This window comes from Chiloscyllium punctatum, chromosome 32 (genome assembly GCF_047496795.1).
Source record: "Chiloscyllium punctatum isolate Juve2018m chromosome 32, sChiPun1.3, whole genome shotgun sequence".
In the NCBI taxonomy this organism is placed as follows: Eukaryota; Metazoa; Chordata; class Chondrichthyes; order Orectolobiformes; family Hemiscylliidae; genus Chiloscyllium; species Chiloscyllium punctatum.
In genome coordinates, this window is record NC_092770.1 from 45,376,441 (window position 1) to 45,390,094 (window position 13,654).

Here is a 13,654-nt window from a genome sequence, read left to right on the forward strand (position 1 = left end):
GAGGTATTCTGTAACATTCTCCACATCAATTCTTCCAAGAAGTTGATAAAACTCAATCCAGTCTACCTGATTACCAAAGAGCAAAAAGGTAGCATGGTGAAGTCTACATATCCATTGTGCTAGGGTGTTAGATGTCTCCCATACTATGAGAATGGAATAACAGATAGGCTTATCCAAATTATTTGCTATTTGGGCATTGCTAAGGGCAACAAGAGGAAGATTGACATGTTCTCTACTAGCAATCTTCTCAGACTTTGGAAATCAGAAATCTGTGACTGTGCAAGTCAATATATTAAAATTTATATTTTAATTTCAAAATGTCACCAGAGTTAAGCTATACAGCACACAAGTTTGAGACGCCTAACAGTGACCTCACTATAAACAACAAAGTCAAGGCTGGGACTGTTGTAATGACAATGATCTTGTGATCCTGTGCATAAAAATATATATAATCAGGGCAACAGGGATGCACATTTAAGTTAGTTGCATGTATATTGTTGCTCTGGGTTCAGTGAGACAAAGAGCGCTAAGAGCAGATCACTTTTCTACAAGGTATGGGGATGAGCCAGAAAATTGGATACAAGGAAAATAAATGGAAGAATGAGTAGTCAGAAGTAATTAACTAATTTACAAAATAAATATTAATTCAATCTTACCTTGAAGAGCTGCACACCAATACAAGCAAACATGAACTGTAGTAATGTGGTGACTATCACAATATTACCAATGGTTCTCAGGGCCACAAACACACATTGAACAACGTGCTGAAAAGTAACAAATATGACTGATTTATTATTTTTCATTAGTTAAATGTAATTTGCTAAAATCTAAATTCAAAGCCAGCAAACATTTTTAAACAAATTGAAATTTATTGTGAAGTTCAAAGTTTAAAAAAATTATGTTGTTAATAAAATACAACTTCTTTTAATCACTTGTGGGATATGGGTGTTACTTCAAAGGCATTGTCATGACTACTGAACTTTGGCAACATGGTTATAATTTAAAATGTACCTTTAGTTCAAAGTACAGCAAGGCATTCTGTAACTAATTTGTGTAACTGGAATTGCTGGGAAATACCTCTTTAAGAAGTGCACATGTGATCTCAGGTTGTCATAGGAAGAGAAACTCAAATGAAATGCATTGAGGTGTCAAATGGCAGTTTTAGCACCTCTCAACATAGCACAGAGTTAGAGAAACATGGCTGTTGAGGCATAGACAAAAAAGAAAATTGGATAGCTCCCAAGAACACATCTTCCCAGCTTGAGGGAAATAAAGGAAGCAGAAAATCTCCATGAGGGAAGCACTTTTACCAGACCCACTTGAATTATTTAAATGGACTGAATGAAGGAGTGTCTAGAATTCTGGATTGTTGGAACCATTGTGACTAACGGGAGAGAGGGGTTCGACAAGCTGTGCTATACCAGTGATAATTGGATCTAGAGAACTCAGGGAAAGTAGAACTATTACTGAATGATACTGAAAATTTTAACCTGACGTGGCAGGGTGTGATGAGCTGGACAGCCAAGATTTTGAGATGGTCACTTTAATGCTTCTTCTTTGCTAGAAATGTGGCTCAGAGTGAAAGCATTTTGTAAAGTATATTTTGGTTATATTAATTAGTTAATGCAAAACATCCCTTTTTTGTTTTAATCTGATTTATCAGATGCTTGGTAACTAAAAATTGATCTTTGCTGAACTTTATTTGTTGCGTGAAAAGTTTAAAAGTTGAAATCCTGTCCCTTTGGTTATTTCTATGAGAATTGTTGGAATTACTTTCTTTTAAAAACATACCAGTCTTTACAGGAATTGTAACACTTACTTTTGAGAAAAAGTTAGGAAGCAGCTTTCAGTGAATTGGTACACTAAGGTACACTCTCCTTTTAGGAAAAGTTCCAGGATATTTACTCAGCAACAATTATATAAATACAAGTCAGGGTGATGTGTGACTTGAAAGGAACTTCAGAAGTGATTGGAAGCTCGATTATGCAGGTAGTTCATAAAGCAGTTACACAATCTGTGATTGGGCTTTGCAGCATAAAGAAAAAGCATTTTACAAGTTGTACGTCAAAATAATAGCATATGGGTATGGGTGAGTTTTGTGATGTGATTTTAAGGAAAAACAAAATCAGAGAATCCTTCTGCTACAGTGACCGGATTCAGAATGTGTCAGAGCAAATAACTGCAAGCTCCGGTATTGTTCATAGAATAAGATTATTACAGTGTGAGGTTTAGAGCAAATAGAATAAACATAGAAGGCCATTGGCTTGTTTTCAGTACAGAATAGTCAAGGATTGATTCTACTTTGAAAAACCAGAGAGTAAAAGTTATAGGTCAATTCCGAGGAGGCCTGTATGAAATTAGAAACAAGTTTAGTTTTGTCTCCTTACAGTTGGTCAATTCAGGGAAAATACTGTCACTTCTGTCGAAAAATTTAGCTTGTGAAACTTCCTAATATGAAAGCTTGATTAGAAACCTACAGGCTATTGGAACTGAGAAAATGTAAGCTCTCAAAGTTATTGAAGATTCATATGGCAGAGTTAGCAAACACTCAGCGAATTGTCTCCATAATCTATGCAGGAAAACTATCAGGAGTCAGTTAAGTAGCAGAGAGATGGGGTACTTTGTCCACAGATAGTGTTAGGAAATAGGTTGAAAGTTTGTCTTTGTGTGCTTAAGATTTTTCTGAGTGTGTTGTATATTTTGATCACTTTTTTGTGTAATTATTTTTTTGTTCTGTTATTAAAGACATTATGTAGCCTATGTACCCTATGAAATAATGTAACTGCAGTTCAGAGATTGATCAGCACAGTAACAAGAAGAAAAATGACCTATCAAGCCAGATTTCATTCTAGGAGCTGACTTGTCCAGTTGGACCATCAGAACATGTCTCAAGCATGATTACAAATGACACCCCTATACATTCCCACATCTGTACTCAGAATTTATTTAACAATCATTTTATGTAGAGATCAATTACCTTCAATCCCTTTGCTCTGTTAATGGCTCTCAAAGGTCTTAATACTCGCAGCACTCTGAGAATCTTTACTACTGCTATTGCGCTGGAGCTGCAAAAAGAGAAATTATATTTATCAAGGAGCGAAACTATTTTCCATTTATTGATACCAATATTAATTGTGGGTGGCAGGGTTTCATTGCAGCTTTAAACTCCAGGTCCTCAATCGTGTAGTTTGAATCAAGTTCTCAATTGAAATCAGCACATGGCTGAAAGTAGAACTGGCCAACCAGCAGGAATGCAATGATGTGTGGCAGGAACGCAACGACAGGTAGCAGGACATTGCAACTAGAATCATAAAGTCATACAGCATGTAAACAGACCCCACGTCCATGCCGACCAGGTTTCCCAAACTGAACTTTTTACAATTTCCTGCTTTTGTTCCACATCTCTCTAAATCTTTCCTATCCATGTACCTGTCCAAGTGTCTTTTAAATGTTGTCATTGTACTCACCTTTACCAATTCCTCTGGTAGCTTGTTCTGTATATGCACCACCCTCTGAGTGGAAACGTTGTCCCTCAGGTCCCTTTTAAATCTTTCCCATTTCACTTTAAACCTCTGCCCTCTGGTTCTAGACTCCCCTACCTTGGGGAAAACACCTTGGCTATTCACCTTAGCTATGCCCCTCATAATTTTATAAACCTCTATAAGCTCACCATACAATCTCCTACGCTCCAGGGAAAAAGTCTCAATCTATCCTGCCTGTCTTTATAATACAAACTATCCAATCTTGGGAACATTCTTCTTAATCTTTTTTGCATCCTTTTTGCAAATTAATGACATCCTATCTATGGCAGGGCGACCAAAATTGAACACAGCACTCCAAATATGGCCTTAGAAATGTCTTATAAAACTGTAATGACATCCAAGCTCCTTACTCAATGTTCTGACTAATGAAGGCCAGCGTGCCAAAAGCTCTCTTCATCATCCTGTCTACCTGTGATGCCACTTCCGCCACTTTCAAGGAATTATGTTCCTGCACCCAGAGGTGTCTCTGTTCTACAACTCTGCTCAGGATTCTGCGATTAACTGTGTAAGTTCTGCCCTGGTTTGTCTTATCAAAATGTAACATGTCACATTTATCTAAATTCAACTCCATCTGCCATTTCTTGGTCTATTGGCCCAGCTGAATCAAAATCCCATTGTACTCTTAGATAACCTTCTTCACTGTTCACTATACTACCAATTTTCATATCATTGTAAACTTACTAACCATGCCTCCTACATTCTCATCCAAATCGCTTATATAAATGATGAACAACAGTGGAACTAGCACCGATCCTTGCTGCACACCGTGGGTCTCAGGCCTCCAATCTGAACAGCAACCCTCTACCACCACTCTATGTCTCCTACCATCCAGCCAATTGTATCCAATTGGCTAGCTCTCTCTCTATCCCATTTGATCTAACTTACTAATCAGTACACCATGCAGAACTTTGTTAAAGGCCTTGCCAAAGTCCATAAGAAAATGACGACCACTTTGCATTCATCTGTCTTCTTGGTCACCTCTTCAAAAAACCCAGTCAAGTTTGTGAGACACAATTTCTCATACACAAACCCATGCTGACTATCACTAATCAATCCTTGCCTTTCTAAATGCATGTGGACCCATTCTGTCAGGATCCCCTCCAACAACTTACCCATCACTGATGTCAGGCTCATGAGTCTATAGTTCCTTGGCTTTTTCTTGCAATCTTTCTCAAATAATGGTACAACATTAGCCACCCTCCAGTCTTCCAACACCTCACCCATGGCTATTGATGATACAAATGTTTCTGTTAGGGAGGTCCCACAATTTCTTCCTTAGATTCTCACAATATTCTGGGATACACTTAGACTCATGGATTCATCGAGTCATACAGCATGGGAACTCTTGGTCTGACTCTCAATCTGACCTAGTCCAATTTGCCAGCATTACCTTAAACCTAGGCCCTCTAGTTTTAGACTCCCCTGCCCTCGGAAAAAGACCTCGCCTATTCATCCTATTCATGCCCCTCATCATTTTATACATCTCTGTAAGGTCATCCTTCAGCTTTGACACTCCAGGGAAAAAAGCCTTAGCCTATTCAGCCTCTCCCTATACAAGAGATTTATCTAACTTTATTCATTGTATGATCTCCAGCACCTCCCTTGTAATCTGGACTCTTTTCAAGACATCACTATTTATTTCCCTGAGTTCCCTAGCTTCAATGTCTTTCTCCACAGTAAATACTTATAAAAAGTAAGCATTTACGATCTCACCCATCTCCTGTGGTCCCACATATAGATGGCCTTACTGATCTTCAAGGGACCCTATTCTCTCCACAGTTACTCTTTTGCCATTAATATACTTATAGAATCTCTTTTGATTCTCCTTTACTTTATCTAAAGTTACCCCATAACTCCTTTTTGCTCTCCTGATTTCCCTCTTCAGTGCACTCCTACACATGTTATACTCCTCAAAGGCTCAAAGGATTCATTTGATTCCAGCTGCCTGTAGTTGACATATGCCTTCTTTTCATTGACCAGAGCCTCAGCACCTCTACATCTCATGTTCCCTACTCCTTCCTGCCTTGCCTTTCTCACAATCAGGAATACGCTGGCCCTAAATCTCAATATCGCACTTTTGAAAGCCACCCACTTGCCAGTCATCTGCAAACAGCCACCCCAATTCAAAGTTCCTGTCTAACATCATCAAAATTGGCCTCGCATCCAATTTAGGCCTTTAGCTTATCACCAGCCTGATCCTATTCCATAAGTATTTTAAAACGAATAGAATTATAGTCATTGGTCTCAAAGTGCTCCCCCACTAACATTTCAGTCACTGTCCCTGCCTTATTGCTCAAGAGGAAGTTGTGTTTCGCCCTTTCTCTAGTAGGGCCATGCACAAATTATTTGAAAAAGTTTTCATAAACACGCCTAACAAATTTTTACCCATCCAAGGCCTTAACATTATGACAGTTCCAGTTCATGTTTGGAAAGTTAAAATCCCCTTCCAATACAACCCTATTAGAGTTACAGATATCTGCAATCGCCCCACATATTTGCTCCTCAATTTCCTGCTAACTATTGAGATGCCCATAGCACAATCTGATCAAAGCGATTGCCCAGGACGATCCTCTCTAAGTAGTATCATGATGCTTTCCCAGTCCCATGTTCCCACCCATGCCCTGAGTGCATCTGCCTTACCTATCCCACCCCTTGCATTGAAATAAATGCATTTTAATTTGTCAAATAAATGCTGTTTAATTCACCTCTGTTAAAAATAGTAATTGGGTGTCCATGATATTATTAGCTAGCAATCTGTATAACCACATTAATTATTGGTGGGTATCCTTCCAATCCACTCAAAAGAAAAGTTTATTACTGAATGAAGTGGAGTAATATGTTGTGACTTCATCTTTGGTGTGATTCTCAGATCCTAACAAGCAGGCAGAGGTAAACATGATATTGCTCTTAGAATTTTTGAATGCCATTTTGTTTAATGCAGATCATTAACAGTGCAACATAAATTTTATCCTCTCTATGTGACATCAAGATTATTTGTTGAAGAAATTAGTATGGTTGTGTTGTATATCACAAATGCATTGCCCTACACTAATATTGTCAATGATCCCATTTAGACATTGCTACTAAGGACAATCTGGGCTATTCTTTGATTCTGAATTTTGAATCAAACAGGCCATAGACTTCTATGTTAACTTTGATATTGAATTCATTGAGTCATAGAGATGTTCAGCACAGAAACAGATCCTTCGGTCCAACTCATTCATGCCGACCAGATATCCTAAGTAAATTTAGTCCCATTTGCCAGCACTTGGCCCATATTTCCCCTTAACTCTTCCTATTCGTATACCCATCCAGATGCCTTTTAAATGTTGTAATTGTACCAATCTTCACCACTTCCTCTGGCAGCTCATTCCATACATGAAACACCCTCTGTGTGAAACAGTTGCCCCTTAGGTTCCTTTTAAATCTTTCCCCTCTCACCTTAAACCTATGTCCTCTAGTTTTGAACTCCCGTATCCCAGGGATAAGACCTTATTTACCCGATCCATGCTCCTTTTAATTTTATAAACCTCTATGTGGTCAGCCCTCAGTCTCTGATATTCTGGGGAAGCCTATTCAGCCTTTCCCTTTAGCTCAAACCTCCAAACCTGGCAACATCCTTGTAAATCTTTTCTGAATCCTTTCAGGTTTTACGACATCCCTCCTATAACAGGGAGACTAGAATTGCATGCTGTATTCCAATGGTGGCCTAACCAAAGCTGCAACATGACCTCCCAACTCTTATACTCAATGTACTGACCAATAATGGCAAGCATTCCAAATGCCGCCTTCACTATGGTGTCTATCTGCGACTCCATTTTCAAGGAACTATGAACCTGCACTCCAAGGTCTCTTTGTTCAGCAACACTCACCAGGACCTTAACATGAAGTGTATATGTGCTGCCCTGATTTGCCTTTCCAAAATGCAGCACCTCACATTTTTCTAAATTAAACTCCTCTCCAATCCTCGGCCCTTTGGTTCATCTGGTCAAGATCCCATTGTACTCTGAAGTAACCTTTGCTGTCCACTACATCTCCAATTAAGGTGTCATCTGCAAACTTACTAACCGTACCTCCTATGTTCACATTCAAATCATTTATATAAGTTACAGAAAGCAGTGGAACCAGAACTTATGCATGAAGAAATAAATTCTTCAGATTTCTGATACAAGACTGGCCTGGGATAAAAAAAAAACAGCCTTAAACTGAACACTTAATTGTAGGGGAGGATACAAAATGAAGAAGCAGAGGGTGCTGCTAGCGATTCAATAAAACACTAGAAACTATTGATGGTACAGGAGGTGAGGGACAAGCTGAATTAATTTTGTGAGAATCAAGGAATTGCAAATCTATGGTAGCATATCATAAATTGCAGGTGAGTTTTCCCTTCCAATCCCACCCTCTTCTATGGCAAGTTGGTACCAACGAATGGTATATACACAGCCATGTTCAAACTTAAAATCATTGACATTACAGAACAAAACATTGTGCACATCTAGAGAATGCAGGGCATCAGAGAAAAATGTTAGAGAATGGAGATTACCATCTTCAAAGCTTAGGAATGAATGTGCAGACGAAAGAACGTTGAGTATGTTGCCACAGTCAGAAAGTTACATCAATCAAAATCATATTAATGGACTCTCAGTTTTGATGATGTATCACTGCAAATTCCACAGACAGACTTTGATGATGTGCAAGATTTTGGAAGAGAAACTTTTTTTTACTACAACAGAAGATCAGGATTTCACTGAGTCTATCAGAACTTGGTGACATAAAAGAATGGATTAAGATTGCCCTGTTTTGTAGATGTGGATCAAACTCGTATAAATTTTGACATGTTAGTGAGTTCAAATAGTGAGCAAATGTATCCAACAGTACCTAGTAAAGACAACTGCAAGTGCAAGGAGTACATTCACAATTGTGTTGTCATGTATATCCAATTGAAAAAAAGCTTAATCCAATTGAGATATTTCAGAGAAATGCTCTAAATTAGCAATTCCCAAAAGGAGCAAAGTCCTCCTTTCAAAATAAAGAATGGATACATTAAGGTGTCTTGGAATTACAGCAGTGGAAAATTTGCAATTTCTGACCAAACTTGGTGGAATGTGAGGCTACAACTTTTGTTGCAAAGAGATAGGCCTTGCCTACAGGCATTTTACTTAAAGTTGCAATTTTTGACGAATATAACAATAACTTTAAATGAGGACAGCCTACCTGCCTTAAGTCCAAATCTTATAGCACATTCTGAAAACAAAAATGTAAAACTCTTAAGTTTTAAAATGACCAACTGATCTAGCAACAATCATCATTTTTATGAGTGTTGCAAATTTCTATCACCCGTTGAGTACAGAAGTGTTTGCTAAATTCACTGCTGAATGGTCTGTCACTAACTGTTAGATTATTCTCCTCATCCTAGACTCCACAAACATGAAAATAGTTGCTTTATATCTTCCTGTTTCCCCTTAACAATTTTGAAACTGTGATTAAATCATGCCTATGCATTATAATTCTGGTTTGTGCAATCTCTCCTCATAGTTTAAACCTTGAAGATCAGAATCATCCTGGTAAAATCATAGTACACTAACTCCCAATGCTCAAAACTGCTGACGATACTTCAGGTATAATCTGACATGTTATACACCTGAAACATGATTCCTACATACCTGTATTTTATTCCTTATATAGAGGTATTTTCTGTACCTGTTCAAGACATGTCAATATTTATGTATTGGGACCCCAACTCTCTGTGGGCCTCCACTGTCTCTTGCTACTGCCCATTTAAAACGTATAATATTCATTGTTTCTCGGTCCAAAATAAATTATTACACAATGAAACCCATTTGCCATGGTTTTATCTGTTCTCTTAATCTATCAGTATTACTGCCATTTTATGCCTACTCTTAAAATCTGGACCATTTCGAATCATTGATAAATTTACATAGGTGGCTTTATGCTTCATTATCTGTGCCATTAATAAATATGGTTTATAGCTGAGCCTCCCCATAGATGCCACAGGACACCACTAGTCACATCCTGCCAATTAGAATACCTGCTCATTAATCCTACATGCTGTGTCCTTTTACTTAGCCAAATTCCTAAATTGCAATCATTTTCATGGACTTCAACTTTAACCGACAGGGATGATTTTTCCCAGTCCCTGAATGATATGGACAATGATCAGTTAGTTGGGAAAATATGGCAAGATTGCCCTCATCAATCTTTTTGGTTACTTCCTCAAAAAACTTGATTAAGTTTGTGAGACATGACTCCCCCCTCGCGCAAAACCATTCTGACTATACGTAATCATTCCTTGGCTCTCCAAATGCATGTAAATCCCTATCTTTCAGAATCATTTCTAACAACTTACCCACCATTGATGTCAGACTCACAGGTCAATAGTTCCCAGTCTTCTCCTTACAACCTTTCTTAAATAAAGGCAGAACATTAGACACTCTCCAGTCCTTCGGCACCTCACTCGTGGTTTAAATGATACAAACATTTCTGCTAGATGCCCCGCAATTTCTTCCCTAACTTTCCACAACATCCTGGAAAACATTTGATCAAGTCCTGGAGATTTATCCAATTTTATGTTTTCTAAGACCTCCGACACGTCCTCTTCTGAACTGAGAACTGTTTTAAAAATATCAATATTTATTTCCCCAAGTTCTCTAGCCTCCATCTATTCCTCCACAGTAAAAATTGATGCAAAATATTCAATTAGTATCTCTCCCAGATCTTGAGGTTCAACACATAGATGACCTTGTTGATCTTTAAAGGGTTGCATTCTCGCTCTAGTTGCTCTTAATGTACTTGTAGAATTTCTTTGGATTATCCTTAATCTATCTGCCAAGGCTATCTCATATTCCCTCTTTGCTCACCTGATTCCCCTCTTAATAATGTCCCTACACACTTCATACTCTTCAACATATTTATATGATCCCCGTTGTCAATATCTAATAAAATTTCTTTTATTCTTGACTAGAGCCTCAATATTTTATTTATCCATTATTCCCTATTCTTACCAGCTTTACCTTTCACTCATCCAGGAACATAATGCCTCTGAACTCTTGTTATCACACATTTGAAAACCTCCCACTTGTCAGTCATCCCTTTACCTGCGAACAGTCTACTCCAATCAACTTTTGAAATTTCTTGTCTCATAATATTAAAATTTGCCTTACTTCAATGGGTGGCACGGTGGCACAGTGGTTAGCACTGTTGCCTCACAGCGCCAGAGACCTGGGTTCAATTCCCGCCTCAGGCGACTGACTGTGTGGAGTTTGCACATTCTCCCCGTGTCTGCGTGGGTTTCCTCTGGGTGCTCCAGTTTCCTCTCACAGTCCAAAAATGTGCAGGTTAGGTAAATTGGCCATGCTAACTTGCCCGCAGTGTTAGGGGCAGGGGTAAATGTAGGGGAATGGGTCTGGGTGGGTTGCACTTCGGCAGGTTGGGGTGGACTTGTTGGGCCTGTTTCCACACAGTAAGTAATCTAATCAAATTAAAGTTCAATTAAGAACTTTAACTTTTTCCATATTTTAAAACTAATGGAATTGTGATCACTAGTCTCAAAGTGTTCCCCTACTAATGTTTCAGTCACTTGACCTGCTTTATTTCCAAAGAGAAGGTCAAATTTTGCTCTTTCTCTAATAGGTGCATTTACATAAAAAATTTTGTGAAGACATTTAATAAATTCCTCACCATTCAAACCTTTAACACTATGACAATCCCAGTCAATGATTCGAAAATTAAAACCCTCCATTACTACAACAGATATTCTTACATATATCTGAGATCTTTCTACATCTTTGCTCCTCAACCTCTCTCTGGTTATTGGGTCCTATAGTACAATCCCATGAAGGTGGTCATCACTTTCTTCTTTCTACCCATCCAGTTTCACTGGATGATCCCTCAGAAATATCCTCTATAATTACAGTAGTAATGATTCCCTTAATCAAAAAATGCCACTCCCCATCTTCTCTTGCCTCCCTATCCATCCTTCCTCTAGCATCTAAAGCCTGAAACATTGAGCTGCCAGCCCTATCCTTCCTTTAGCTAAGTTTCTGTAATAGCTATAAAGTCCCACTCCTATGTTTCTATGCATGTCCTGAATTCATCAGCAGTTTAATTTTTCAGAGTTACCTTGTTTTTTGACTTGCTCTTGCCTGTCTGTTCGAATTAACTTGCTCTTTTCTGATTCAGAACCATCCTCATCTACTTATTTTAACTGCTATTTAGGAACTGCACCCTCCCAATCCCCATCCCCTCTATTGGTTTACAGGCTCCTGAAGTAGAACTAACAAAACTCCCGTCAGGATATTGGTCCCTTTCCATTTCAGATGAAGCTCATCTCTTTTGATTAGGACTTTTCTGCCCTGGAAGAGATCCCAATGATCCAAAATCTGAACCCTTGCACATTGCACAATTTCTTCAACCATTGATTTATCTGCCTTTTTTAAAATCCTACTCTCATTAGAACATGAAGCTGGGAGTAAACCAGAGATTACTACCTCTCAGGTTCTGCCTTTTAAGCTTTTAACTAGCCTCTTATATTCACTCTACAAAGCCTTAACCCTTTCCCTAACTATGTCATTCCTACCTTTGACTATATGCTTCAACCATTTTGAGACATTCTTAACCCTGGCACCAGAAAGGCAAAATACTATTCTAGATTAACGCTCCTGGCCACAGAATCTTTTGTCTGTGCCCCTGACAAGAGTTCCTTATACCAATTATTGTTTCATACTTGACAAGACTAGCTTACCTTAAGGTTCATTCTCAGAGACCAAGATCTGACTACACTTTTTCCTCTGAGAGACTATCCTGTTCAATAGTATCCAAAACAGAATATCTGTTTGAGAGAGGAACAGCCACAAGACACATCTGAACTACTTTCTTACATTTCCTGACAATCACCCATCTATCTGACTGATCCTGCTTTGTAACCATCTTTCTAAAACTATGCATCATCATATTCTGTGTCTCTTGAATGCCCTCAGTGGCATTAAGCCTAAAAAGAAGCTCTTAATAGCACCAAAAGAAACTATCATTCTTTACCCACAGACATTAATCTTAAGCATACAAAAGATAAAAAAAATTAAACACTTAAAATCTTATAAAAAATGTCAAGCACTTAGTTGAAAAAAAAACTCCCTTCAAGTCCACTATCAATAAGCTTTCAAATCTTCAGATGAACAGATAAAAAACTCTCTTCGAAGCCGCTGAACAAACAAGTGGACAGACTTCTTCCACGTGCTCCATGTGTAATACAAATAGAGACTACTTAGTTTTTGAGCAATAACAAATTTGTAAACAAGGAATGATCATTTCACCCTATTGGATTGTGGTCAGAAAGCAGTACTCAATGAGAAGATGCACCACCTGTGGTTAACAAAGATGATCAAGGAGAGCATCCAATCAATTTAAGGCATATATCCATCTTTACTGTGGAGAAAACTACAAGTATCCCAAATGGGGTAGCACAGTGGCTCAATGGTTAGCACTAATGCCTCATTGCACCAGGGACCCTGGTTTGACTCCACCCTTGGGCAACTGTCTGTGTGGAATTTGCATGTTCTCCCCTTGTCTGTGTTGGTTTCCTCCCACAGTCCAAAGATGTGCAGTTTGGTTGGTTAGCTATCCTAAACTGCCCTTAATGTCCAGGGATGTGTTAGCTACGTGGATTAGCCATGTGTAATGCAGGCTTACGGGGATGGGGTTGGCCTTTCAAGAGCTGATGGGGACTTAATGGGCTGAATGGCCTGCGTCCACACCGTAGGGATTCTATGACTTCTCTGTAACAGATAAGCAAGATGTTAATGGGAGGAAAGGTCTTCGAACATTGTCTATCTTGAGGGACAAAGTGCTTACCAAATGAATGGGACTAAATACAGACAAGTCACCAGACCTGATGGTTTTTAAAGGAAGTGGCTGCGAAGATAGTGTGGCATTCATCGAAATATTACAGACCTCACTGGATTTCAGGAAGGCTCTAGTGCATTGGAAAACCATTAATATGATTATCTTGTTCTAGAAAGGAGAGATACAGAAAGCAGGAAACTATAGGCCAGTTAGCCGAGCATCTGTCATTGGGAAAATCGTAGTGTTCATTATTA

General features: G+C 38.6%; 1 protein-coding gene across 2 annotated transcripts in view; it reads right to left on the reverse strand.

Moving 5' to 3' along the window:
• LOC140458133 (voltage-dependent L-type calcium channel subunit alpha-1C-like) overlaps positions 1–13,654 on the reverse strand; it is a 703,829-nt gene that overhangs the window by 78,921 nt on the left and 611,254 nt on the right. For both annotated transcript variants that reach the window (XM_072552243.1, XM_072552244.1), the window contains exons 23-24: positions 2,978–3,065; positions 657–764 (exon numbers count right to left, since the gene is read on the reverse strand). In XM_072552243.1, coding sequence (XP_072408344.1) covers positions 657–764; positions 2,978–3,065 — 196 coding nt within the window. The remainder of the gene's footprint in view (positions 1–656; positions 765–2,977; positions 3,066–13,654) is intronic.